Source organism: Pteropus vampyrus, unplaced genomic scaffold (genome assembly GCF_000151845.1).
Source record: "Pteropus vampyrus isolate Shadow unplaced genomic scaffold, Pvam_2.0 Scaffold220, whole genome shotgun sequence".
In the NCBI taxonomy this organism is placed as follows: domain Eukaryota; kingdom Metazoa; phylum Chordata; class Mammalia; order Chiroptera; family Pteropodidae; genus Pteropus; species Pteropus vampyrus.
This window is the reverse complement of record NW_011889001.1, coordinates 367,625-394,191: the sequence shown is the minus strand read 5'-3', so window position 1 is coordinate 394,191 and position 26,567 is coordinate 367,625. Positions and strand designations below refer to the sequence as shown.

Sequence of the window (26,567 nt, the reverse complement as noted above, 5' to 3'; positions counted from 1 at the left end):
GTCCATTTCTGACTAGCCCTAATACTTTTCTTGTACCCTACCCTTATCCCATCTCAACTTATCTAAGACACAGAATCCGAGAATAATAGATCTGGCTGGAAGCCACTATAGATCATGTTGACCAAGACCATTTGTTGACAAATGGGCACACTGAGGCCCAGAGACCTTCAATAACTGGCCCAAAGTCAGGCAGCTGATGGATGGCAGGGCTAAGCTCTCTTTGCAGCTCCCTCCTTTGAGGGGGCTCTGTTTCATTTCCTCCCTGATGCCTTCCCAACTGATATTCAGCGACCATTTTTCTGAATGCTTAAAGCACGACTGAACTTATTCTATACAATTTAGCATTTGACAATACACTGTTTTGAACTATTTGTTAATTGCTTTGTGTGTGTGACTTTGGATCCTGCTACTAGCTCCTTGAGGACAGGGAATTATGTTTTGACTAATTTATTAGCTCATTTCAACAAGAGAAACAATTCCGTTCATTTTTAGCTTTGCAATGGCATTTTTATTCAGTAATGTCTGAGATCAGTCACATCTACGGGTTTCTCAGGGTACCCCTCTCGCTTCCTTCTCTCGTTTTTTTTTTTCCTGGGTGATCTCATCCACACACAAGGCTGCAACCACCATGGGGTGCATCACTGACCTCTCCCCAATGCCCCAGGCTTGTTTACCCAGCTGCCTGCTGGATGCTTCCTGATAAACACCCAACACTCAACCCCTTGTTCTCTGCAGTCCTGCTGCAGCCTCAAAATTCCATCCCCCACGACCACCACTGATGTCAAACACACACACACACACACACACACACACACACACACACACACACACGAGGGCAGGACTGTGTTGGGGATCTCTTCATATTCCCATGTCTAGCCCTCCATAAATACTGGCAGCCTAAGTGGAGGAGCAAGGCCCTGGTCTGTTTCCTCAACTTCTCTGCCTCCTCATGCCACAAGGCTCACCGGTCCCTGGAAGAAGAAGAAACAAAGCAGCCTTGCACAACCAGCAGAATATTAAGGGCCTTTGAAAGGGCACTATTATTGACGCAAATAGACCACCAGTCCTTGAGATAAGCATAACAAAGAAAACAATGACACCCATTAGAAAGTACTTGTTCAGGGTTTCAGACCAGACTGATGTATGGGAAAGACAAGGTTCATCTAGATCTAGATCTAAATATAGGTTAGACTTGTTTGTTGGAAGTCAGAGCTTATAGGGCTATTGCTCAGGAGTGGCCCTATATGTGCTTGTTGACATTTGGACAGTGAATACTGACTATTTGCAGCCTGGCTGATTGTGTGTGTGTGTGTGTGTGGTGCGGGCGGCGGGTAAAATATGCTGTTCTTCCTCAAAATCACTGCCATGAACTCCAGCCACTGGTCCGTCTATACTGCCTTCTAGAACAACTTTCAGAGACTCTGACACATTCTCTATTCTCCAAGGGTGGGTTTAGACTTTGGAAACAGGCAAAGGTCATTTGTAACCAAATCTGATGAGTCAATTGGATGAGCAAGCAAAGAAATATTTCCTGGTCAGAAATGTAGAACCACTATAAAATAAAGTTTTAGAAAGTGAGTTGATTCTTCTCTATGCCTCTGAAGACAGTTCCAAGAATGGGTTCTGGAAAGATTTGTGATAGTCCCTCCCTGGACAACTGCAACCTCCCCAGACTGACCCTTCCCAGAATGTCCAATTGTTACTATGATGCTACATTATAAAATAGCCACTAATAAGCCAATTCTAAAGGCCTGGCTAAGAAAGGGTCACTTCCTCTGGACACGGCTATTTAAGATGAGGGTAGAAATCATTGAAATTGGTGTTTTGGCCTCTATTAGCGTAACAAGATTCTGGCTATTCTGATTTGTTTCAAACCCAGCTCATTTAATTCATTTTTAAAATCAAGAATTAAGCAGCTATTTATATCCGCAAGCAGTGTTCTAGGTGCTAATGACAGCAGTGACTAAAAGCCAAAGTCCCTGTTCTTATGGGCTTTCTATTCTAATAGAGTGAAAAAGAGGAAGAAACAAATGAATAATATAAAGTCTGATAGTATTAAACACTATTGAGGAGCTGGTAAGGGTATAGAGTGACTGACAACCAGCAATGTGGTCATCAGGGAAGGTCTCCTTTAAGCAGAGATCTGAATGACTTGCAGGAGTCAGCAGCCTGGAGGGTATATGAGGGAGGAGCACTCCAGGCTCAGGAAACAAGAACAAACTCTGCTGAGGAAGAGCATGCCTGAGACATTACTAAGAAAGCCAGGAGGTCAGCACGGCTGCCAAATTGCACAGGCCAGGGGAACGTAGGTGGAGGTGAGGCGGGAGAGGTTTGCCAGGGGCAAGTGGATCTCACCTCTGTCAGTTACAGCTTTGTAACCAGGGACAACTTTCTAAGTTTCAGTTTCCTCATCTGCAAAATACTATTTACCTTGCAGGGTATCGTGAGGACTGAAAGATCACGTTAAGTAACTCATCTAGTTCTGTGCCTGCAAGTAACTACCATTCACTAGGTACCAATTATTATCATTTCTATTAGCATCAGCACAACCATTGTCATGTTAACCTCAGGATCCCCCTCTGACTGATGCACCAGGGTGCAGAAATCCTCTCCTTCATCCTGGATAAATAATCCCGCTCATTGGTCAGCAGAATGCAAGGACTAAAGAGCCAAACTTTGTCTCCTTACGGACCCAGAGGGAAAGCCAGCAGCCATCTCCCAGCAACAGCCAGAACTCTAGTGCTTCCTCTGGGCAGGCTTCTGTTGGGCTCTCTTCTCTCAACCTGGCAATCCCCAGGCCACTGTCAGCTCAGACCACAAGGAGACAAAATTGGACACAGCTCACAGGTTTCAGTCCCATTCAGCAGTCTGTTTAGGCAGAAACTTTTGTCTGAGGGAACCTGCTATTTTGTAAACAGTCCCTGTCCCGTGGGACCATAATGGAACTTCCCCGGCATTGCCCAATCAGGGGAATCCCAAAGACGTCAGGCCCCCAGTTAGAGATGGCTGCCTCTCTGAACAAGAAGCCCACTGAGGTCCAGGCAGCACACAACTTCACATGCCCACAGGAGACCCAAGAATCTTTAGGGCAGCAGATGGCTCGGGCTGGGCTGGAGACACCACTGCCAATCAGCCTGGACCCTGAAGACTCATCGTCTGCATAGACAATTGACTAGGCCTGAAAGAACTTGGGTATTAGACAAGCTAGAGGGCCAATTAAAATGTGAAATGTGGTCTGTGGGGCATAAATTCCTACAAGTCCAGAGGGATCTACTATTTAGCACACCAACCAACCCACGAAGGAAGCATTTATTCTATGGTTCCCCTGGGGGCTACAAGCACCAGCTCACCTCCCAATATGTTTAATTTTCCTTCCAGATGTGCTGGGCTGGGAGGACATGAATGGCCTCCCATTCATTACCATGGCCCCATACAGTGTGCCAAACAGCTGGGAGGATGACTTGGGCAGAGCACTGCCTCTGGAAGCCCAGAGTTCTGCAAGGGCAGCCATACCTCAGGGCACAAAGCCGATTTCCTGACTATTTACTCACTCCCTGGGATGGGGTAAGGGATACAATTAGAATATGGAAATAATTAGAATATGGAAAACACATATTCATCGTTTCTCAGTGCAGTCTCCAAGAGTTTCCATAAAATCCTTTTGGAAACTTAGATGGTAGAAAAACTCAAGGAATACTGTATTGAAGTAGGAGTGGCAGAAATGGCCCCAAGTGAAATATATCTGGATTGATGGGAAGGGAGTTATAAAAACGTTGGAATTAAAAAGGACTGCTGTTATTCTGCCTAACCCTGAACCCTAGAGGTCACAGTGACCCCTGGCTCAGCATAGGAGTCCAGTTCATAGACTCTGGAGTCAGCCAGACCCAGCTGCATGACCATGGGCAAGGCTTTAAACCTCTCTAAGTCTTCGTTTCCTTCTCTAACACAGGGACACTAATAGTACCTACCTCATGAGGTGGTTGTGAGGATTACATGTGATAATAATGCATGTAAAGTACTTAAACCTGAGTAAGAGACCCCTGCAAGTGAGTTACTATGACTATTGGCCTTCCAAAGACACATGCTTAACCTCTCTCTGAGCTTCGGTCAGTCATTTTTCCTTGAAAGTCTTGGCTTCCCTTCCATGATGTATATGATCTATGACTCTCTCCTGTCTGTCTGGTTGTCTGTACTTGTGTATCATCTCCAGTGTGGATATGTGCATATGTATATATATGTACTGTATACATGTATATGCATGTGTGTACATATGTGAGTGTATATATGCATGCATGCATTGTGTACATGTGTGTGCATGTAGTTAGGGGTGCTGGCTGTGGCCCAGTTAGGGCCTGAGTGCCCTCCCTTGGGTATGCCTGTCCATCGAATGCCATATGAACACTGTTCAGCTCTGCCCACTCCTGGCCAGGCTGAGCATCCCTCGCTGCTCAGAGATGCTAGGGCTGTGGGGCTGTGGGAGTCACATTATAGAGGGCAATGGCAGACAGGCCCAGAGTCCAGATGGTGAGCATCTCTTTGCATCCTGGTACATTTCACACCGAAGTCTCTGCCAGCACTCCAGGAGAAACACTACAGACTTATGTCTCAGAAGGAGGCTCCTTGTCCACAGTCCCCAGGCCACTGTAACTTCTACCAGGCAGCAGCATTTCGTACCAGGCCTTGCCTGGAGTGGGGTCTTCAGACTTTATGACAGCTGCTGCTGCTGTTGACGCTGCAACAGTGACAAATTCATCCTTCTGACAAGATCTCTTTAAATAATTCACAGGGAGCTGGGGATTAAGACACTGTTTCTCACTGTCTCTGTTGAGATTTAAAACACCTCCAGCTGGGGTATTTAAAAAGAGTATAATGGGCTACCCCACTTAGGTCTCCCCTCCTCCTTTCTTTCTCTTTCCCATTTCCCAAATTTATCCCCTACCCCACCAGCCAGCCCTATAACAAGGAGGCCCAGAGAACAAAAAAAAAAAAAAAAAAAAAAGGAGGGAATCAGTGCTTGGCTGGTCACTATGGCAACGGTGGCAGGGTATTCAGCTGTCATTATCCCAGTGCCTCATACATGTGATTATCTTAAGCTGCCGATTGAATGTGGTCCTCACTGCTGCCCAACAAGGCCTTGTCGAACAAGGCAGGGGAGGGAGCTGCGGGCCCCAGACCTCAGCTGCCTGATACTGCTCTGCTCAGGCCTGGGCTTCATTGATGAGGAAGAGCTGGCCTTCAGCTTGGAAGAATCTCTGCTCATAACACAGAGCAGAGGCTGGCCTGAAGCTGGGCCACCACACTGGGTTACAGGCTAGAGAAATAAGCCTCTCGTCCATTCCATAAGCACAGAGTGTTTTGATTGTGCATGGGCCAAATTGGCTGTGACCAGCTAGAGACAAGAAAGCAAGCTGTAGGGGGAGGAAGAAGCTGGCCTTCCTAGAGGAGCTCTTGGCTTCATTCCATTCTCAGGGTTGGGGAGAATCCCATTCTCAGGGTATAAGACAATCAAATGTGGCCTGAGAAGAGGACACACCCCCTCCTTCCTGTCTACCACACCAAATTAGGGGAATGTAGCCACTGTGTGTGACCCACTTCAGGAGAATTTTTCCTGGGACTGTGGCTGCTGGAGCTTGGTCCTGAGGAGCCTTGGGGAGACTTTGATCTCACTTCTTTGCCTCCTGGTCTTTGCTTCAGATTGTCTTTGAGGTTCCCAGGTCCATAAACATCTTTTGAATGACATGATCACTGGTCACCCCACACTAGACACACTTCAAGTTTTCCAATGTCCCTTTCAAATTCAGCTAGCAGAATAAGCCCATTGTGGCAGATGTGCTCAGGCCAACAGAGCATGCAGTGGGGCCACCAACACCTGCAACTTACACTTAAATTGCTCCAAAAACCACCAGCTCAGTCTGGCCTTTCCTGCACCTGCATCCTATGGTCAGTCCCCATGGATATGCGGCCAGATGCATGCAAGTCTCCACCACCTGCGGCAGCGCCCACTCAGCTCACCCTGACTTGCTGCTGCCCAATGAACTGTTCACACCTAAATGCAAATGCAGACCATTACCTCGACTGTGTTAGTTTGAAGGCAGAGCTCTCAGTCAGTAAGATAAGTCCGAATGTTGACTCGAACATCTTTCATGTCGGCTGTCCTTTGTGACATGGGGAAATGTGTTGGACATTGCTGTCTCTACCAAAAGGAGTAGTGGGCAGGAGAGCGCACTTGAAGGCGAGGATGTGCCCTGACTAGAACGCACCCCTCTCCATTCTATCAGCAGAGAAGCACCTCAAATGAAGCAGGGGCTAGTTTGAGAGAACTGACACTGAAGCCATTGGCTGGGACAAAAAGCAGACACTGAGGCTTGGGCAATTATCTGAAATCACTTCATGTCTCTCCCTTCCCAGGAATCCTCACTCTGGACATTTGCCAAAGAGATGGGAGCTGAAGGCTCCTCCATCACTGCTTGGAGTCAGCCATCCTCAAGGACCCTCTGTGCCTTCCTCTGGATCCCTGACCAGGCTTCGCAGGTCCTCCCCCTCCACGCTCTTCCTGGACCTGTTACTATGTGCCCGTAAATGCCATGCATCACGAGGCACCCTCTCCACCTCCTCCCATAAAGCATGCTTTAAAAAACGATGCATGGGGTGCTTAACATGTGTGCTACTCACTAGCACATAGCCTCAAATCTACCCTTCCGCTTTGTAGAAACTGGGAATCTTGCCTCTCTTCGGCCCTGCTTTCTGCCTTCTGAACAATATATGACTCTGAGATCCTTCCCTTATGCTTATTCCAGGACAGAGGTACAAGAGTGAGCTTTGTGATGAGACAGGCCTGGGGTCAGGCTTAGCAAAACCCCTAAGCAATTCTGTGATTTTTGGATAAATGTCCAAGTCTCAGTGTCTATTCTATAAAAAGAGAGAAATACCACCTGGCTGGAAGGGTCCTAGTGAGAATTCAGTGAGGTAATGTTCAGTGCCTGGTACACAGTTGCCACTTAATTAACAGCAACTAGTAGTAGCAGTAGTTTTCACTCTTATTAATAATAGCACTGTTATTAAGAGCAGAGTGTACCCTCAGATGGTGTTCATGCATGAGTCACAACCTAACAGGAATGCTGGAATGCTCGTCTTGTATTTTGGTCAGTTCTCATCCTCGACCCATGGAAGTTAAGTCCCTCAAACAAGAGTCATTGTGACCCCTAGTACTAGTTAGGGCAAGTGGTATTGACTAAGCTTTAGAGTTTACAAAGAAGGTAAACACACTTTAATCCTGCTGATCACTCTGGAAATAAGATCTTACATTACTCACATGATAGAGACAGAAAATAGGCTCAGAGAAGTTCAAGAACTTAGAGGAAAATGGAAATATACCCAGAACATTAGATTATAAACCCTGGGCTCGCTCCTTTATACTACCAAAGTACAGGGGGGTTAGGCCAAATTATTCTCATACTTTTGGCTGTAACTGGAGGTAAGGCCAAAGGTGTCATCTGAGGGTTGCCGAGTTCTCACAGAGGCTAGGCTCCTCCTTCCGGAGCCAAGCTCAGCGTCCCCGTATGTCTTCTGCCCACCTTGACCCTTCCTTCTTCATCTGTTTTCCTCCTATCTTCTCTAGGCCTCCTAACTCTGCCTCACCTTCCTTCTAATGCTTTGTCTTCTCCAGTAATATATTTCTTTCCTTCACCAAGGCAACCAGTGAAAGGGAGCTGTGAGTTCAGGCTGTCAGGGCAATGAGCCACTGCTGACGCACCTCGGCTCCATCCTGGTGCCTGTGTCAGGGGCCCTGTTGCCTTCCTTGGCCCTGAAAGCCACCCCTGCCTTCAACTTGAGAAGCACTGTCATCAGGCAGCTGAGGCAGTTGGTCCTCAGGCTCACGGACCAGGGGGAGAAAGGTTTCCAGGGTTGGGACAAGGGATATGGTAGGTAAGGGGACTGCCTTCCCAGGGAAGGTTTTAGAGAAGAAAGATGCCTGTCTGTCCAGGCAGGACAGGGTTAAGTCTGCCTTTAAGAGGGGAAAGAAGGGCTGGGTGACCTCCGGGGTTCCCTCACAGGCTCTATAGTCAGAAATATCTCTTGCTTTGCTGATGAATGAGTCTGTGAGCCATTTCCAAAAGCAAGAAAATAAATCTGCCAGACAGTAAGATTCTGGTGAACCATCACAACTCCCAAAATTCTTTAATACAGCAAGCTAAGAGAAGCATCTCTCCCTCCATCGGTCTCTCTCCCCTCCACTCATACCTCCCCCAACACGTACACACGTATACACAGTCATACCCAATGTATTTCTGACAACCAATGTTAATATTCTACTCAATGACGATGGTCATCTGTAATCTTCTATTCGTCTCTCTGTTAAAGGCTCACCCATGCTCACAAAAAAGATCTCGCATAAAAGCCCTTTGAGATAGCAACCACAAACGATGAAGCCAGTCCACCTGGCCCACCTCTCCTTCCAGCGGATCCACCCAGCCTCTGCCAACCCACCCACGGCCATCATACTCTTCCCAGAGCAGCGTCTAACCTCACGGACCACCTTCCATGGCCCCCGGGCCCCAGCTCCATGGCTCTCACCCCGAGCCCCCCACGCCTTTGTCTATCGCCATCTCTGTCAGGCAGGTGATTTTAAACTTCCATTCCTAAAAGACATGTATTATATTAAAAAAAAAAAAATGTTTTAAGTGCCTCGGGGTGTTTTGTTCCTCATTGCTTCATAAAAGTGACATTAATAGCCAGGGAAGAGCACTGCAGAGTGCAATTACAGAGGATGTTTCAGGTATGAAAGCTGTTTTGAGCCTGCTAATGTTTCCTAATTACAGGCCTTTTGGTAGTGAGAGTAAAAGATAAAGAGTAGGTGGGAGGCCCAGGATGGGGAGCTCTGACAACCAATGTTAATATTGGTTACCTCAGTGGTTTACCTGAAGAGGGCAGGGGAGGAAAGGGGAGGAGAGAGGGAGCAGGGACGTCAGAGGCCCATCTGCTGGGAGGCAGGGCGTCTCAGTTGAGAAAGCCTAATTCCTGGATGACAGCTCAGGAAAAGGATACCACCCATGTCTTGTACCGTGAGAACAAACCTTTTACATACTGAGCCTCAATTCGAGGAGCGCATAGCAGCTTAAGCTGGGAGCTGCTTCTGTAGCCACCCTCTGAAGATACGTGGTGGGCAGCATCTCATGGGGAAAGTGGGTTACAGCATGGCTGTCAGCAGGAGAGCAGCCTGCAGGAGGTTAAATGTTAGCACTGGCACTTTCTAGCCACATGATCGTAGATAATTTAACAGCAGCTCTGTGCCTTAGTTTCCTTACCTATAAAATGGGGCTATTGTGAGGATTAATGCGTGCAAAGCTGTAAAGCACTTAGGGTCTGCGGCACAGTATTAGATTTCATTTTTCCCTGCCTAGCATCTATGCATCCTTCTGGTACCTATAGCCCAATTCCTTCTGGGGAATTACTCCCTCCCACCCTTCAGTCCCCAGGGATTCTGGTAGGCTCTGCGTAGCACAGGACCTGGGAGTACTGGTCGGCGCTTAATTTTCCCTGACCACAGGGACTGGTTCAGGTCAGGCATGGGATTCAAGCCCAGCCAGTCAGTTCCATTCAGAGCTAATTCCAGAGCTTCTGCTGGGGGGACCAGGAGAAGGTATCTTTTCTCCCCAAAGGGAAATGGATGAAGAATGTTATAGGGGCTGGAGCAGCTGCAGACTTCTTATGACCAAGAGGAAGCCCAGCATGGAGCCAACACCATGAGCGTAGAGAGAAGAGAAAGGGGATGAGAAAAGAGAGAGAGAAAAAGAGGGGGGGGCGGGTGGTAGAGAGAGAGAGAGATGGATCCTAAGAATCTGGGCCCAGACAACACATGAAGCCCCATCAGCCCCAGGCCATTCAGTTACATGAGCCTAGATACTTCCTTTAAGATTGAGTTGTGCTTTTCTGTCACTGACCACCAGAAAAAGTGTAGCTAGCTGATGCAGAAGCACAGCTTCCAGTAAACAGCAACCAGGTCAAAGGCTTCCAAGTCCCAGGCAGTGGTACCAGTCTGAGAAGGAATCACCAACTCAGCCCCCTTTGCCCACTTGTCCCTGGCAAAGCCTGAAATTCAAATACTGTAAAACTCCATTCACAAAATCACTCTGCCCAGAGCTAAATTTCTCTTGGAGTTCCCTAATTTAGCTTAGGCTTTTCTGTCCTAATTAGCATGATTGAGTCATTGAAGGAGAAAAAGAGAAACTCCACCCCTCCAAAGGATTAGTACTATGCTAAGGCTTCCCAGTGAGTGTTTAAGGAAGAAACTTTTTACCCACATTGTTTCATATATGGAACAGTTACCATCCTTACCCCACTGAGCAGAGCAGGAAACTGGGGCTGCAGGAGTGTCTACACTGCAGGCCCAAGATCACATAGCCAGGGAGCTGCAGAGCTGGCATGGGTGCTGGCTTATTTGATACAAGGCCTGGAGCCTTCGCTGTTCCTCCATAAACTTCTCGACCCATCAGACCAGATAAATTCCAATTGATTTTGCTTGGCCTTAGAACGAATGGGGTGTTACAAGAGTACATTTCTCTGAGAGTGCTTTCCTTATTTCCCACGATGTGGGCAGCTGGCAAGGGTGCCTAGAGGATCTGACAGACAGGAAGAGAGGAGGCAGCCAGGGGTGATGGCCAAGTGGCCAGGAGAGTCCCCACATGGACAAGTGGCGGCTATGCTGTAAGGGCCTAGTGTGCCTGTTCTCATGGGCATGTATCTTGTGTTGGCAGTTAATTTGCCAGACACAGACATTCAGATGGGCGTGTTCCCTTCACATTGGCCTCCTCTGGAAGGTCTCCGCTTATCCCAATAATCTTCTGATCATTTAAGATATTCTCAGGATTCTAGGAACTGTCTCCAGAGGCATAAGGTGAAATCAACTCATTTAACTTCACACATACACACACAACTATACACACACACACACACATATATACAGACACACGACCACCCCGCCCACACGCACATACAGAGACACACACACACAGAGCACAGGCGTGCGCACACCCAGCTTGCTCATCCTGAAGGCTCATCAGGCTTGGCTCTGGATTCTTTTCCCATCTTTATTCTATCAAATCCCCACTTCCCATGAGTAAGATTTGCCAGTATTAAAGGAGTGAACAGACTACTATCAGAGGGACCTGGGTTTGCCTTTCTAATCCATCACAGTCAATGTCTAAAAGTCACGGGGACCCTCTGGTGGGCATCCTGGTCTCCCTTATCATGCTTATCTCAGGACAGGTGGCTCCATTTGTATAATTAAGCTCTTTAAAAAGATGCTGATAACCAATTAGGAATCGAGAGGCCTATGACATTTTATTGGGCTACAACGAAGCGAAATTGAGCATCTCCTAAATTCGAGACCTTAAATTGGAGATGCAGAGAATTATCAAGAATGATCTGGTCCTTCTTCATTTATTTGGCCAAGAAACATTTACTGGAGCCTGTCCTCTGCTGGGCCAGAGCTGGGCACCTGGGACACAGAGACGAAGCCACTTCATTCTCTGGCTAGTAGGAGAAACCATGCATCAACATATGTTTAGCTCACAGAGAGACAGACAATATGTTAGAAGTTGGTACCAAGCCCTCTGAAGTTTAGCAAGAGCCCTGATGGGGAGGAGGATCCGGGAGGGCACCCCAGGGGATAAGCACAGAGCCGACTCCTAAGGGACAAAGAGTGATGCAGGGAGGGAGGGTCGAGGAAAAGGAGTGGAGGGGGCCAGGCAGCACCTGGAAACTGGGGCAAACTGTGGAGAGAGGACTGTGCACCACAAAGACTACCATTTACTACCGAGCGCTGCCTATACCTGGGCACAGCACTGAGTGTTTACCATGGGAGCTCGCTGAACTCCCCCACTGCACGCAGCTCCTGAAATGTGAAGGTCAGGGAACCATTTGGAGTAGAGCTGGGAGCAAAGGTTTGGGCGAGGCCACTGAAGCCAGCCTGAGGGAGGAGTCACTGGAGTCACCAGTGAGGGTCCCAGGGAAGCTCTTTGGTGGGAGCTCAGCCCCTCCCTGGAATTTGTTACTTTATAAATATATTTGTTACTTTCTCCCTCTGTTCACCAGGTGGCCTCTGATTCAGGTTAAACATAAAGGCTTTAAATTAAAGCTGCCACGGGATCATAAAGCAACATTTTACATTTGAGCTTAAATACTTCCCATTTTTCACATGAAGTGTTATGATCCACTTTCCAGCCATGTAACTGAAAACAATTTGTGGGCTGTGTGTGGCTGGGCAGTCCAACCCTCTCCGCTATCTGGCAGTTCTCAAGTACAGCAGTGAAGATTCCCCGTAAAAGAAAGAGTCCCTTGGCCTCTCCCTGGGGGGCCCACCTCGCAGGCTCCGTTCTTTGGGCTCATTGCAATGCCAGCTGGGCTCCCTGGAAGAATTATGGTTTCTCTTCTGGACAAGGGAAACCCAGTGCCCTAGGAATCCGCAGGATATCAGAACAATGCCCACGCACCCTTCTCCATCTTAAGTGTGTATGCAGGGGGTCCTACTGCAAGGAACAATCTGAGGCTTTTGCTCCCTTTCTAGGGAGCCCATTTCCTCTCCACTGAGTCCCTAGAAGATGTGAACCACCCACCCAGCCTCCTGGCTTCATAAATGCCTGACCCTAACCTCACTCCCCAGACTTTTTCATCACCCAGAAGTACTGTGTCTTTAAGTCTCTGTGTCTTAAAGCCAAGCCCTAATTCAAGGCCACAGTCTCCGGTCCTCCTTCGGTCTCACCAAGACCTCCATCCGGGCTCCTGTACTTTGTCACAATGGTCGGTCCCCTCTGGCTTCACCCTTGTTGGATAGATGCCTTGAAACAAGATGTCAACCTCTTCTCACCAATGCCCTCAGCCTCTTACCCCTCCAGGCCCGTCATTCGTATACAGCTAAGGATGAGTCCACCACTATAACTTGTCCGGATATGTTCAGACAGCTGAACGGGGCCTGCAGCCACGACTAGGGCCTTACTCCCCGCCACTTGCCTTCTGAACACGCCGGCCTCTTTCCTCTTCTCCAGAAGCAGCAGTTACCTCAAACCTTTTCCACACTCCTAAAACCTGCCACCCAAGACTTCCCACCCCTGACTCTTTTAACCTCTCTCCAACCTCAGAGAGAAGGTAGGAGGTTGAAAGAATTTTCCATTTTATGGCTTTTGTCACCACATCTGAGTACTTGCATCTCTCTGTAGGCACCTCAGCTCTATCTAGCCATTTCAACAAAAAGAGTTCCTTCTCCCGAAAAATGAATACGCTCACAGCCCCCCTGCGCCCCGTCTCTCATGCACTGTCTTCCCTCCCTCCACAAACCGCTGTCTCCATCTCCTCCCCTCCCACTGACCCCTCAACTCTGCTTCCTGGCTTCCTACTTCTGTCCCCTCTGAAACCCTCCATATAAGTCACCAGTCAGGTGATTATAATAAGCCCGGTGGAGACATCCAACTGCCAGCAGCATTTGCCACTTCTGTTCCCTCTTCCTCATTGATACTCTTTTCCCTTGGCTTCTATGAGAGGAACACCTTCTGGTTTTCTCCTGCCTCCCCAGCCATTTCTTCTCGGTCCCCTTTTCAGACTCCTCTTTCTCTATGTGACACTTCAATGCAGGTTACTCATCCAAAGCTGTCAGCTCTTCTCCTTAGGAGACTACGGCCACACCCTGGGCCCCTCCTGCTTTGACGTGAGGCTGCCTTCTGATTCCATTGCCCATGTGTCGAGTGCTGGCAGTGCTCCTCCCTGAGGGTGCCCCAGAGGTGCTTTAAACTCAACAAGTCCAATACTGACCTCAGCCTCTTCCCACCCAAGCATGCTTCTCCTCCTGAGTCCCCCATCTCCAAGAATGGCACCATCAGCCACCCACTTGCCTAAGTCAGAAACTCAACAAATATACACTGAGTCAGGTAGTGAACTAGCTGCCAGTTTCAATAGTGAACAAACAGGCAGAGTCTCAGCCACTTTATAGGTTACGTAATGGCCAACGCAGGGAGAGAGGGAAAGAAATTAACTCAGTACTAACACATAGAGATATAAATTTGCAACTGTGAAAAGTACTGCTGAGAAGAGCTCCTCAGCCCTGAGAGGACCTGTGATGAGGGACCCACTGTGGTCGGGGGTGCAGCAAAGGCATGCCTGAGGATGGGCCAAGAGAGATGGGGCCTGAAGATGTTAAAGGAGAAGTCAAGAATAGCTGTTTTCCAGCCCTTGAAATGTGCTCGGATGGAGCCCCCGTGTGCGGGTCAGGGAAGAAGAGGAGGGTGAATTCTGCTTGCCTTATATTGATATCGACATGCCTGTAAGCCTCCAATGAAAGAGGTGGCAATTGGATATGTGAGCTTGGCCTAGGGACACAAAATTGAGAGCCAGTGCTGCATTTATACACTTGGAGGCAACTGTCTTAGGATGAGAACAGAGGGAGAAGGGTAGAGAGCTTGGGATGGAAGCATAGTCCTTGATCTTTCCTCTTGACCCCAGGCTGAGGGCCAGCCTGACCCTCCTGCTGTTCACTATATACCGGAAAGGCTCTGAGGCTGCTCAGGACACCCACCAGGAGAACTATCCGGCTGTCTGTCCTCGAAGAGAAAAGCGAGAAGAGAGAAAAGCGAGAACGTTAAGGAACAGCAGCTGAGCGGTGACTGCTAACCAGCAGGAGGGCGAGCAGAGAGCAGCCCAGCCAGCTGCTGTCTCTAAAGGGCACTGCTTGACTTTGAATGTTTTCCTAAAGGACAATCTTCCTTGGGAAAGAAGATGAGAAGTTTAAAGAAGACAGGTGGTGTGTATAAAAATCAAGGGAAAAATTCGCCATAAATCATGGCAATGCTTTCTGAAAACATACAAACTTTCAAACAATAATGTGATTTGTAGAAGGGTAGCAAGTTCTCCATACTCAGGCAACCTGAAGAGCTGCCACCCCATCAGCTTTGCATAAAGTCCCCAGTAGAAGTGGGGTCCCCTAGTTGCCCACACTGTTCCCAGCAGGGTTTTCCCCTCCACCCCACTCCTTTGCTTTGGGAAACATGAGCTCACCCTAGTCCTTGCCCTCCCACCTCAAGGCATGATGCTTGCCCCCAGGGCAGTGTGTGTCTGCTGGGATGGGGTAAAGGCAATGGTGCCCAGGTGAGATCAGGAATGCCTTGTGACCTGAACGGTCCAGTTAGAATTGCCCCTACAGCGGAACTAGACCTGTTGGGGCTGGATGTGTACCATGGGGTAGAGTAGACCTGGGCCCTGGGCAGAGGTTACCCAAGGCAGAGAAGGAGGGAGGAGGTGTGGGGCAGATGAGGAAGACTGGGCCACTCTGTCCCAGCCAACTTCACCCCTTCACTGGGACAAAAAGCCCACTCACTTCTCCTGCCCTCTCCCTTTGTGATGAAGCCCTGCAGCGAGCCAGTCGCCCAGGCCAGGCTCGTGAACTTTATCTCCACCTCCTCCCTCTCTTAACAATGCAATCACTGCCAAATGCTGTCAGTGTTTCCTCCTTAACTAACCTCAAACTGCCCTCTGACTCCTCTGACCCACCCAGGACAGCTGAAAGCCCCTTAAGTGCTTTTCTCTCAACTATTCTCCACAATCCTGTCAACAAGTTTGACTCCTTTATTCTCCCACTCAGGATCTCTCCATTACCCACAGGACAAAACTCAAATGGCAGAGCCCTACATCCACCCCCAACTCAGCTCTGTCCATACCCTGCCACCTTCCAGACACACAGCCTCCTCTCCCTTATGTCTTTTCATGACCTCATCCCTTTAATCATTCCTCCTACTTGGAAGATCTTTGTAGATTCCCCATTCGCTACCTGTCGAACTCCTACTCATCCTCCAAAACCCGGCTTGTAAAGGCTCCTTGTCTCACTCCCAGCTCTGTGCCCATACCTACCTATTGATCTCTCCGCTGTCACAAAGTAAAAATGTATTTGAGCTTATTCATAAACGTAGTGGTCTCTATAGGAGGCCATGAGCTCCTCAAGGCTGTTCCATTTCTGTAGCTACAGGATCTGGCCAGGTGCATGAACACTGAACAAGCGAATCAAGAACATCTCTCTGAGGCCAACTCCAGGTGATGAGAGCCTCAGTCCTGAACCCCAGCTCCTCCTCATACCCTTGCCTTCTCAGTGGCCCAATGGGCATCACAGAGCTCTGATCTGCCCCAGTGTCATTTACCTGAGTGCCCAGCTATTGTAAGCCGCTGCCCCCACTCCCACACAGGTACAGCCCCAGTCATCGAGGGGCCAGCTTCCTAAGGACTTTGTCCAGAGATGGTCTGTGTCACTACACAGGCCTGGTGCTGCCTCTCTGTAGATGGGCATTGGACACAGCTATTCACACCTATATTCCACCCCGTCAAGTGTTGCTCTGGGCAGGCTCTGCTCCCCCAAACATCCCACAGGCCCAGGACTACACAGCAGGATTAAAGGTTGGAGGCTCTGACACTCACCCCTGATGCGGGATTGGCTGTCCAGCCCAGCTCTGCAGTAGCCGTCCTGGTGTCCATTAAAGTTTCTGTGGATCAGAAAGGGAAAGTCTAGTGAGTCAGAAGGATTGCTGGACAGTGGCACTTATGTTCATGAAGTTACTTATAATGGTAAATGTCAATGCTAGGAGCCTCAGGCCCCTGTGTGAACCAGAAAGGAAAAGTCTGCCGAAGCCTCTCCCAGAACACAAATGCACATCTCAGCTCATGGCAGAGTTAGACGCAGACCTCAGGTCTCCTGACGCTAAGTCTGCTCTCTCCCCAAGTGACCCAAAGCTGCCTGCATGGGATTAAGTCATCTGCTCACCCACCACTTTACCCTCAAGACAAGGCTTCTTCTTGTAATACCCTACCTGGAGGCTCTTCCAAGCCCCTGTTGACTTTATAGCTAAATTTAATTCCTTCCTTGGGCTTCCCGGGCCACCTCTTTCTGCCCTCTTCCTCCCCACTGGGCTGTACCTCCAACCTCACCTGTCTATCCTACCCTCTTCACCTCTACCTCCCCCTCAGGCATCTGTTTTGATACCCTTAGATGATTTCCTATCAACTCCTCTAGCCCCAACCACTCCCACAAGACTCACCCCTAGGCCCAGATACACACCCACCCCCTTCCCCAGGACTCTGCTGGGGCTCACATAGCTTTGGCAAAGCCTCTCACAGAACACAAATGCACATCTCAGACGCCAGTGGCCTGCTTCCTGGTTACCCATCCTTCTGGCCAGTGAGGGAAAGACCAACACCCTGATCCGACTGTGAGCTCCTGGGAGCCATCAGGGTAGCTACAGTACACACGCCAAAATCACCAAGCACCATGTAGCGATCGAGTTGCTATGTATTATAACAGTTTTCTGCCAGCAGCAGAAACGTGTTCTGAGAACAGGGCGCCTTTTTTTTCTTTTTCTCTTCAGCCTATTATTGACCGACCACCGCCAGTCCCCGCCCCTCAGCAGAAACTGATCCCCGAAGGCTGCTCATCAGCTCCTGACCAGCAAACCCTGAACCCTTTTTGTTTTAACAGCTTAACTGAGGTAGAAATGGCATACAATAAATTGCACAAATTGTATATTAAGGTGTACACTTTGATCAATTCCGACATCTATTTACGCCTGTGAAATATCACCGCATCGAGATAATAAATACATCTGTCATTTCCAGGAGTTTCTTTGTCCTTTTGTAATCCCTCTTTCCCTCCTTCCCCTCCCCCACCCTGTCACTATCCCCAGGCCATGACTGATCTGCTTTCTGTCCCCATACATGAATTGTCATTTTCTAGAATTTTATATAAATGGAATCATATAACGTATACTGTTTTTTAATCTGGCTTTTTTTCACTCCGCATAATTGTTTTAAGATTCATCATGTGTATATCAACAGTTCATTCCTTTTCATTGCTGAATAGTATTCTATTGTGTGGACATAAAATAATTTGTCTATCCATTCGTCTATTGTTTCCAGTTTCTGGCGAATACATGAGCGTGTAAGAGAGCTCCATTCCAGTTCCTTCACATCCTCGCACCACTTGGCATGGTCGGTCCCTTTTCATTTTAGCCATTTTAATAGGTATGCAGTGGTATCTCATTGTGGTTTTAATTTTCATTTCCTTAATGACAAATAATTTTAAATATTTTTTCATGTGCTTATCTGCCGTCTTTATATTCTTTTGGTGAATTATCTGTTCAGTGTTTTTCCAGTTTTAAATTGGGTCGTTGCTTTTCTTATTATTGAGTTTGGGAAGTCCTTCATCGGATACATGCTTTGCAAATACTTTCTCCTACTCTGTGGCTTATCTTTTTATTCTTTTAACAGTGTCTTTCAATAAACAGAAGTTTTAAATTTTGATGAAGTCCAATTTATCAATTTTCTCTTCTTTTCTTTGCTGACATATCTGAGAAACCATTTCCTAACCCAAGGACACAAAGATTGTCCTCATACCTAGGTTTATATGCTCTATCTTGAGTTAATTTTTGCATAAGGTGGGAGGTACTAATGAAATGTACTACTGTTTTTTTTTCATGTGGATATTCAGTTGTTTGAAAGGGGCATCTTTTAAAATTCACACAGTGATGCTGTATAGGCTGATAGAGGTGTCTTATCCACCTGTATTTCCTAGGGCACGTATCAAAGAAACAGGCATAACATGTCCTACCTAGCGGCATAAGTGCTCGATAAACAAGGGCAGGGAAATACACACGATGTGGTTTCGGTTTTTCCCTCCTCTGTTTCCTTCCCTCCTGAACACCCCTCCACCCCCTGTGACCAGTCATTCTGTGCTCACTGCTTTAGGCGGAATAGGAGAGATATGAATGCAGAATGCAGAGTTATAAAATCTTGGGCCCCTTAAGAAAAGGAAGAACTCCTGGCATAAACCAAAGGTTTGGGAAGAAACCCACCTTGTGAGCAGGACTGAGGGAATCAAAGTAGAAGTGATAAATGAGGATCTGTGTTGAGAAAAGGGGTTCCCCTTGCTCTTGTCCCTCAGTGCTCAGTCCCAGAGATGAGACCGATGCTGGGAGTCTGTCAAGGTGACAGGGCCTTGGACATCCACAACCCAGTGTGGCGATGCAGCAGCAAGTGACCTCACCAGGCTTATGTGACACAGGTGGAACAAAGGGAGCCTTAGGGCCTCAATAAGGCCTAATCAAAGGGACCCAAAACCACCCAGTGGGGACCTGTATGGACTACAAGCAAGGGTCAGACAAGGTATTGGGTGTCTCAAAGAATGCCCATGTGGAGAGGAGCCAACAGGGCCAGTGATGCACCCTCCTCCACAACCCGGACACTACGTAACCTGGATTATGTTTCCGGTGCCCCAGTGGAATGGGGGCTCTCAAACTGCAAACTGAGGGAGAAAAGTAATAAAGCAAGCTGTATTTTCTTGCCCATTTGAGTCTGAGCTGGGATTGAGAGTCATACCCCATGCACATCTGAAGGAATGCGCGCGCTGGAACAGACTTCTCGAGTTTGTTTTCTCCTCCAATTCTTTTGACAGCTGGGGAGGCAGATCCCCGCATGGAGCAACCCTCCCTCGCCCCCTCATCTCCACTTCACAGCACTAATAATGAGCGTAATGACACACCAAATTTACATAATACACTTCTCAGAAGACACTTCAGGAGGCTCTGAAGAAATTCATCTCCGTGATTAAAATGCCTCTGCCAGGTGGGTCCGAATCAGAAGCCACAAAACCTATTTGGCAGCGTTAGGAACCAGGGCACAGAAAAGCACAACGTTTTCCACAGGGTCACTCACAGCCTCCCACCCTGATGCCGCCAGCCTCAGACCTCAGCACTCTGCCCACCACGACCTAGGCTGTGACTCTGGGGCAGGTGGGGTGGGGATCAGAGGATCCTTGCTCATAAAGCCAAGAAGCTGCAGAGAACAATACACCCCCCTCCACCTCAGGAAGCAGCAGTGAACAGGCAGAGGACATGGACAGAGAGGGAAATAAAGCCCAGAAATCAAAAATAAGGATCAGCCTTCATTCCTAAACCTTCCAAGGACGGGTTCATTCCGTTAACCCCATTAATTCAATCTAACACTTCGTTATATTCCTAGTCACCTGCTCAAGGGCTGTAATTGAATCTGTTTCTAAATAATGTTTTCCATTCACTTTAGTGGGCAGAAGTTGCAGCAAAAGGAATCCATTTCTCCACATCCTACCCGCCATGAAGGCAGAGACCACAAAACCATAAACCATCCACTCCACATGATTTAGGGCAGTTTCTTTTCTGGCACCGAGAGCTCCTGATGATGGCATTACATTCTAGTGGGGGCTGCATAAAAGTGATTTGAGGAGGTTTACATCTCCCCAGAGAGGAAGAGAACACTCATTTGCATTTATAAAGCATATTGAGAGTTCTGGCAGAAAGTTATGGTGGAAGCACAATTAAATATTTACCATCACTTCTGCTCTCAAAACAGTGGCATGGGGACCAAACCAGCTGGAGGTGCATGTGCTGCTGTCAGATCCAATGTCTATAAGGGACAAGACTCTGGGTCCCACGCCCACTGCCTGGCCTCTGCCCTCTGGGAGCAGTGACTGCCCACGGGAGGAAAGCCGGGAAGGGCACACGCAGAGTGGAGAGAGGCCACCGATGTGGGCAGACTGGGTCCAGATCCTGCTTCCACCGCTTAGTAACTCTCTCTCCCCGCCGCCCCCACCCTCCTCATCTGCAGAATGGGGCTAGAGCTGGCTAGTACACAGGACTCTGTGGGGAACTCTGTGAGACAAAGTACTGCTAAATATATGTTATCGTTATTATAACTGAATCGCTCCAAGCTTCAGTTTCCTTAGGTATGAAAAGAATCTAATGATAGTATCTTTAAGATACCTATAAGATATCTGTAAGGATCGAGATTAGATATCTAACGATATCTCATCTACTTCCCTCCTTGCATTGCTGTAAAGACCAAAGAGTAACGCATGTTGAGGGTACAACAGTGAATCAGAGTGGTGGGCGCTCGAGAGGGCCTCATCGTCAAGTCCAGGGGAGACAAGGGGCAAAGTCACACTTGGCATCCTACACTGGCTGAGCCCATGAGAACAGGACTGAGAAATTCAAGAGAATAAACAGGGTTCTTCCGCGGCGGGGAATAAATGGGCCTGTCGCAACAGGGAGAATCGGGGGACTCATGCTGTGTGCAGGCAGAGGGAGACTCTCGTGGTCCCCTGGACAGGGGTGGACACTGGTGGTAAGGGAAGAATGGAAAGCTCCGCCTGGCCCTGGGACGGAGGGGACAGAGGCAACAAGGGGAGGGGCAGAGACAGGTTGATAGGAAATGAAGTGGGAGCCATCCGCAACATGCAGGAGGGTGAGGAAGACAGTGTGAGCGAGCGGGGATGGGAGGCCATGAGGGGAGACAGAAGGAGGCCTCTGGCAAGAGCTGGCTGGATTGGCAAGAACCGGAGAAGGATGGGGTGCATAAGAAGCCTGGCAGAGAGACCCTAATTTCCCAGGGAACAATTTCTCTGTAGTGGTTTTGATATGGAAATCGTCAGGGCCCCTCCCAACCATGGGAGGCCACTGTCTGAGAGTCCAGGAGGTGGGGCGAGGTCTAAACTCCTTGAGAGAAGGAAGAGGCAGCTGCCACCTGGCTCTGCAGAAACTTCCTGTTTCTGTCTGGATTGGCACCTTGGGATGTATTGACATTTGGGATGAATTAGATACCCATCATGGTGAAAGAGAGATAAATAAACCCTCTCCTTACTGCTCTGCCATTCTTTTTGGAGAGACATTAATCAGACGTTCAGCTGAAAATATTTACAACATCCTTTCATCGTGGTAACAATATACAACAACATGTACAGATGGAATAGGAGCTTCTAGGTCTCTCTGAGCAGTGCCTCACGTGTATGTGACAAGGCGAATCCACAGACCTTCCAAGCAGGGAAGGACCGGTGTAGCTGTGCCATCATTGCCCTGTGCTGCCCTGGTGGCCACAGAACTCAAACCTAGAGGCCACACCATGGAGTGGTTTCAAGAACCAGGCTCCTCCTACAAAAATGCAAGGAGCTGAGGGTCGGCCCACTGCAGCCCTGACTCCTACCCTCAGCCTTCACAAGGGGTCAGGATGGCAGGAAGAGAGCTGAAATACAGTGGCATAAAGGGGCTTTGGTATCCATTCAACAAAGTTTGTCTGAGTAACTCCCGCAGACAGAATGAATACTGTGCAGGCAGAGAGACAGAGCAGAGAACAGACAGACATCCAGCCATCAGGGAGCCTGCGGGCAAGTGGGGAAGCAGAAATTAATCATATAACCATGCAGATAAATCTGCAATTACAGCCTCGATGAATGGCAAGAAGGGAGGTTTCCAGGGACAGTTCTGAACACTGAATAAAATGACAGGTGTATGGAGCTTGGCATGCAGCTGGTACCTTCTCCTTCCTTTCCCAGCCCCTGGCTGATGAAAGCACAGGGACCACTGCCTTCACACGCACGCGCACACACACACACACACACACACACACACACACACACACCCCAACTCCTAGCTGATGAAAGCACAGGGACCGCTGCCTTCACACACACGCGCACACACACACACACACACATCCCAACCTACCTACCTAAGACTGAGTCCTTTACTAGCAGGAATAAAATAGTCTCTCTAATCCCAAATCCAGAGTGTGTGGGGCGCCCTTGACCATGGTGAGGCCCTCCGCCCTTTCAGAGAATCCCCACGCTGCCCTCCAGACCTGGACTCAGTATCAGGCAGCCCTGAGCACTTTCTCGAGCAGACATCTTCCAGCCACCACCCCAGGCTCCTAAAGTGTCCCCTCACTCCCTGGCCCTGCTCTGTCCCTCACAGCAGCCTGCCAAGTACTCCAGCCCAGCCTCACTGCAAAGGAGCTCCTTCCCCTGACCTTCCTCGAGGCCGTGTCCTATCTCCACAAGCCCCACTCAGTGGGCAAGCCAGCTCCGATGGCACAGAACTCCTGAATGATACCCACATGGCTCCTCAGGTGGTCTGTTCCCTTCTCCATTCTCAACTTTTAAGACAGAGTCCCACAACCAACGGCTTCTAAGCCCCAACTTTACACCATGCTCAGACCTCCCACTGATTATATAGGCCAGCTTCCTCATCACTGCGTCCCTGCCTTTTCAAATCGGCCTCAAGTTGCCTCCTTGGACCAGAGGAGAGAGAAGTTCTGTCAGCTCTGGGTTTAGAAATGGTGCTGGTTGAGTGCGAACTGTTAAGGGCACCAGCCAGCCTCAGGAGCCCATGTTCTGACGTGACTGGGGCCTGGGCCTAGCACAGCTACAGAAGGTTGAAGCAAAAGTGTTCCAAGTGAGCCTTTTGCATCCCATCCCATGCGTCCATCCTACCTAAATCTTCTGTCTACATCAGATCTCTTTGTCACACTGGCCCCCCTCCAAACTTTCCTACTGCCCTTCCCTGAAGCCCAGTGCAGAACCTCAGAAGCATTTTGCTTTGATTCCTTGTTGTCCCTTAGTCTCTTATCAGATCATCCACCAGACGTCAGTGACTTTCTTTGCAGCACCTTCTTCACCCTATCCCAACACCCTATCTGCGTCCAGAGCTTCACTCTGCACACTGGGACCACACACTCCCCTCCTAACAGGTGTCTCACCAGAAGCCCCCATCTGAACCATTCCCCATGCAGCTTCCAAGTTCATCTTCTGATGCCAACAGAAATGGTTCAAAAGCAGTATAGATACACTAAGCAAAGTCTTATAGACTCTCAGGTCTTCTGGCCACCCGATGATTTCACCCGCAAGAATCTGTCCAAAGGAAATAATTCTAAAGGAAAAAGAAAACAAAACACATTATATCATGAAGATATTCATTACAGGAGGTATCCCCGACCCCCAGGCTGTGGATCGGACCAGTACAGGTCCGTGGCCTGTTAGGAACCAGGCCACACAGCAGGAGGTGAGCAGAGGGCAGGGGAGGAAGCAAAGCTTCATCCGTATTTGCAGCTACTCCCCAGCGCTAGCATCACCACCTCGGCTCCACTGCAGATCATCAGGCATTAGATTCTCATAGGAGCACCAGTCCCTGGTGCCAAAAAGGTTGGGGACCACTGCGTTACAACATTAGCTAGACTATAAGAACACTAGAACCAACCTATTCATGGGGGAAGAAAGAGGTGCAGGCTAACAGCTCACGTCTATGCTCCTGGAGTGTTATGAAGACGACGTCACAGCATTCAGAATGTCGGCAGTAAAATATAAAGCAGGAAACAGCACTGGGCGTGCCCCCCAGTGCAACTCTGGAAACAGTGCTTCCACTGAGTGAAATGGTAGCATAAGCACAAAGACTAGCAGACAAGGGGCAACAGCTGCAAAGTTAGGGAGGTCGGGTTACAAACGAGCTTCCTGACTATTACCAGGCTGTTTTAGAAGATACAAATTTAGAAAGAGAAATGTCATCAGGCAGAAAACACTTCTGCCATTGGGTCTCTTCTCCCCTACTTTATGAGTCTCAAAGTCTCCACTAACGCCAAGATACGCCACACACTTCCGGCCTTCGTGAACCTTCTGACTAAGACCACCTTTTCTAAATTGATTTTCAGGTCCCCAGAGGAAACCCACCTCCCAACCTGTGCTCATGCAGTTCTTCCTGCCTGGAATATCCTTCTCCTCTCTACCTGAAATTTTGTTTTGAATCTTTCCTTGTCGAGGATACTGTAAGTACCAAAGAGAGCAGAGCTGTGACTTCTAGCCCACAGAGCCTGGCCAGATGCCTCATACAGCATAAATGCTCAATCAACTCTGGAGAGCTGGGTTCAAGTCTCAGCTCCACAATGAACAAATCAAGTCATATCTGAGTGTCAAAGCCTGACTTCACAGGTAGAGGCAGCATTCCTGTTGCCTCCAGGAGCTAGTGAGACCATGCCCGGAAAGATGCTCTGTCTATTCTTTAAAACATTTATTGGAACCACATTTATTTACTGTCTTTCCCAAGTGTAAAATGCTAAGGGAAGAGAAGCTATTATTATATGTTTTCATTGATTGATGTGTAATAGTGGCCGGTGCGGAAGAGAAAGAAGGCTGAGTAAACTGAATGAGCCAGTCCCACCCATCTGCTGAATGACTGATGGATTGAATGAGTCGGAACAGGCACTTACATTATAAATACAAACTGTGAAATTTGCTCTTTTAAAGAACACACAGATCAACACAGTCCTCCCTACCACACCCTTCTCCTCTGTTTCTTTTATTTTCCAAGGTGCAATTAATTATCGTAAATAGAAAGAAGCCACAGTTTAAATGGGTCATAGCATAAAAATGTGCTTTAAGGAGTTGGGACAGCTCTAGATCTGGTCTCGGTTCACCTGTGGTACAGCTTGGGATCAAGCAGGAAGGCCCAGAGGCACGGTTCTGATGTCTCTCCCTCCCAGAGCTCTGCCAAGCAAGGCTCCCAGGGAAGCTGGCCAGAGCGTGGGGACAGGACATGGTCTGTTCAGCTGAGGGGCTAGAAAGGGCAGGGGATCAGCCTCTGAAGGGTTGCCATCTCTGCCTGGCCCAGCCTCAGACTTGGCACATGGCTGTGGGGTCGCTCTCCTCTTTGGCCTCAGAGGGTCACCCCGGTTCCGTGTTCTTAGAGTGGTCTCTAAGAAATATGGCAAGAAACTAAAGGGAACCTCGGGAGCCAGGGAAGACCCTCTCCCTCCTGAATCTCCGGGTCTGGCTTTGTTCCATGGTGACTTTCCAGTCTATACACCTATATCCTGCGAATGCTTTTCGCTAATAAAATATGGAAATTGCTTTAGGAGATGTATTAGTTTCCTAGGGCTGCTGTAACAAAGGACCACAATTAAGGTGGCTTAAAACAACAGAAAAATATTGTCTCACAGTTCTGGAGGCTAAAAGTCCAAATTCAAAGGCCAAGCTCCTTCCGTAACCTGTGGGGGAGAATCCTTCCTTGCTTCTTCCAGCTTCTGCTGGTTTGCCAGAGATCCTTGATGATCCCTGGTTTGCAGCTGCATCATTCCAGTCTCTGCCTCTGTTGTCACATGGCATTCATTGTGTGTCTCCATCTTTGTATGGCCCATCTTACAAGAACACCAGTCATGTCTGTATTAGGGACCCACCCTACTTTTGTATGACTTCATCTTAACTAATTATATCCACAATGACCCCATTTCCAAATAAGATCATATTATGAGGTACTGGGGGTCAGGACTTCAATGTGCCTTTTTGTGTGGTAGGGGCGGCGGGTGGGGGGGCGCAGAGAGGGTACACAATTCAACCCATAACAGGAGGATAGGATGCCAGGAAGTAAGGCTGTTAGATTTCCTCCAACACATACTCAGGCCCTGTGCTGGGGCTTGGGAAATACAAAGACAAAAACGGCCAGGTGCCTCCTTCAAAGACACTCATTCTAGCAGGTAAGGTCAGGTCCTCATTTGCTCCTCCAGATCCAGGTGCCACCTTTTCCCACCCTCCTCTCTCCTAGGAGGGAGACCTTTATAGACCACATTAACTGGGCCCCTCGCCAGGGGAGTGAGAGGCTAGGGAGTAACTGGCTCCTCCTGCTGAGCTGCGGAGGGTGGCGGCCCTTTCCTACAGCCTGCTTCTGGTAACATAGTCCCTCCCCTTGTCCTTCAGGTCT

General features: G+C 48.7%; 1 protein-coding gene across 1 annotated transcript in view; it reads right to left on the bottom strand.

Moving 5' to 3' along the window:
• EPHB1 (EPH receptor B1) overlaps window positions 1-26,567 on the bottom strand; it is a 323,669-nt gene that overhangs the window by 283,204 nt on the left and 13,898 nt on the right. Inside the window, exon 5 of the mRNA XM_011373192.2 lies at window positions 16,450-16,514. Coding sequence (XP_011371494.2) covers window positions 16,450-16,514 — 65 coding nt within the window. The remainder of the gene's footprint in view (window positions 1-16,449; window positions 16,515-26,567) is intronic.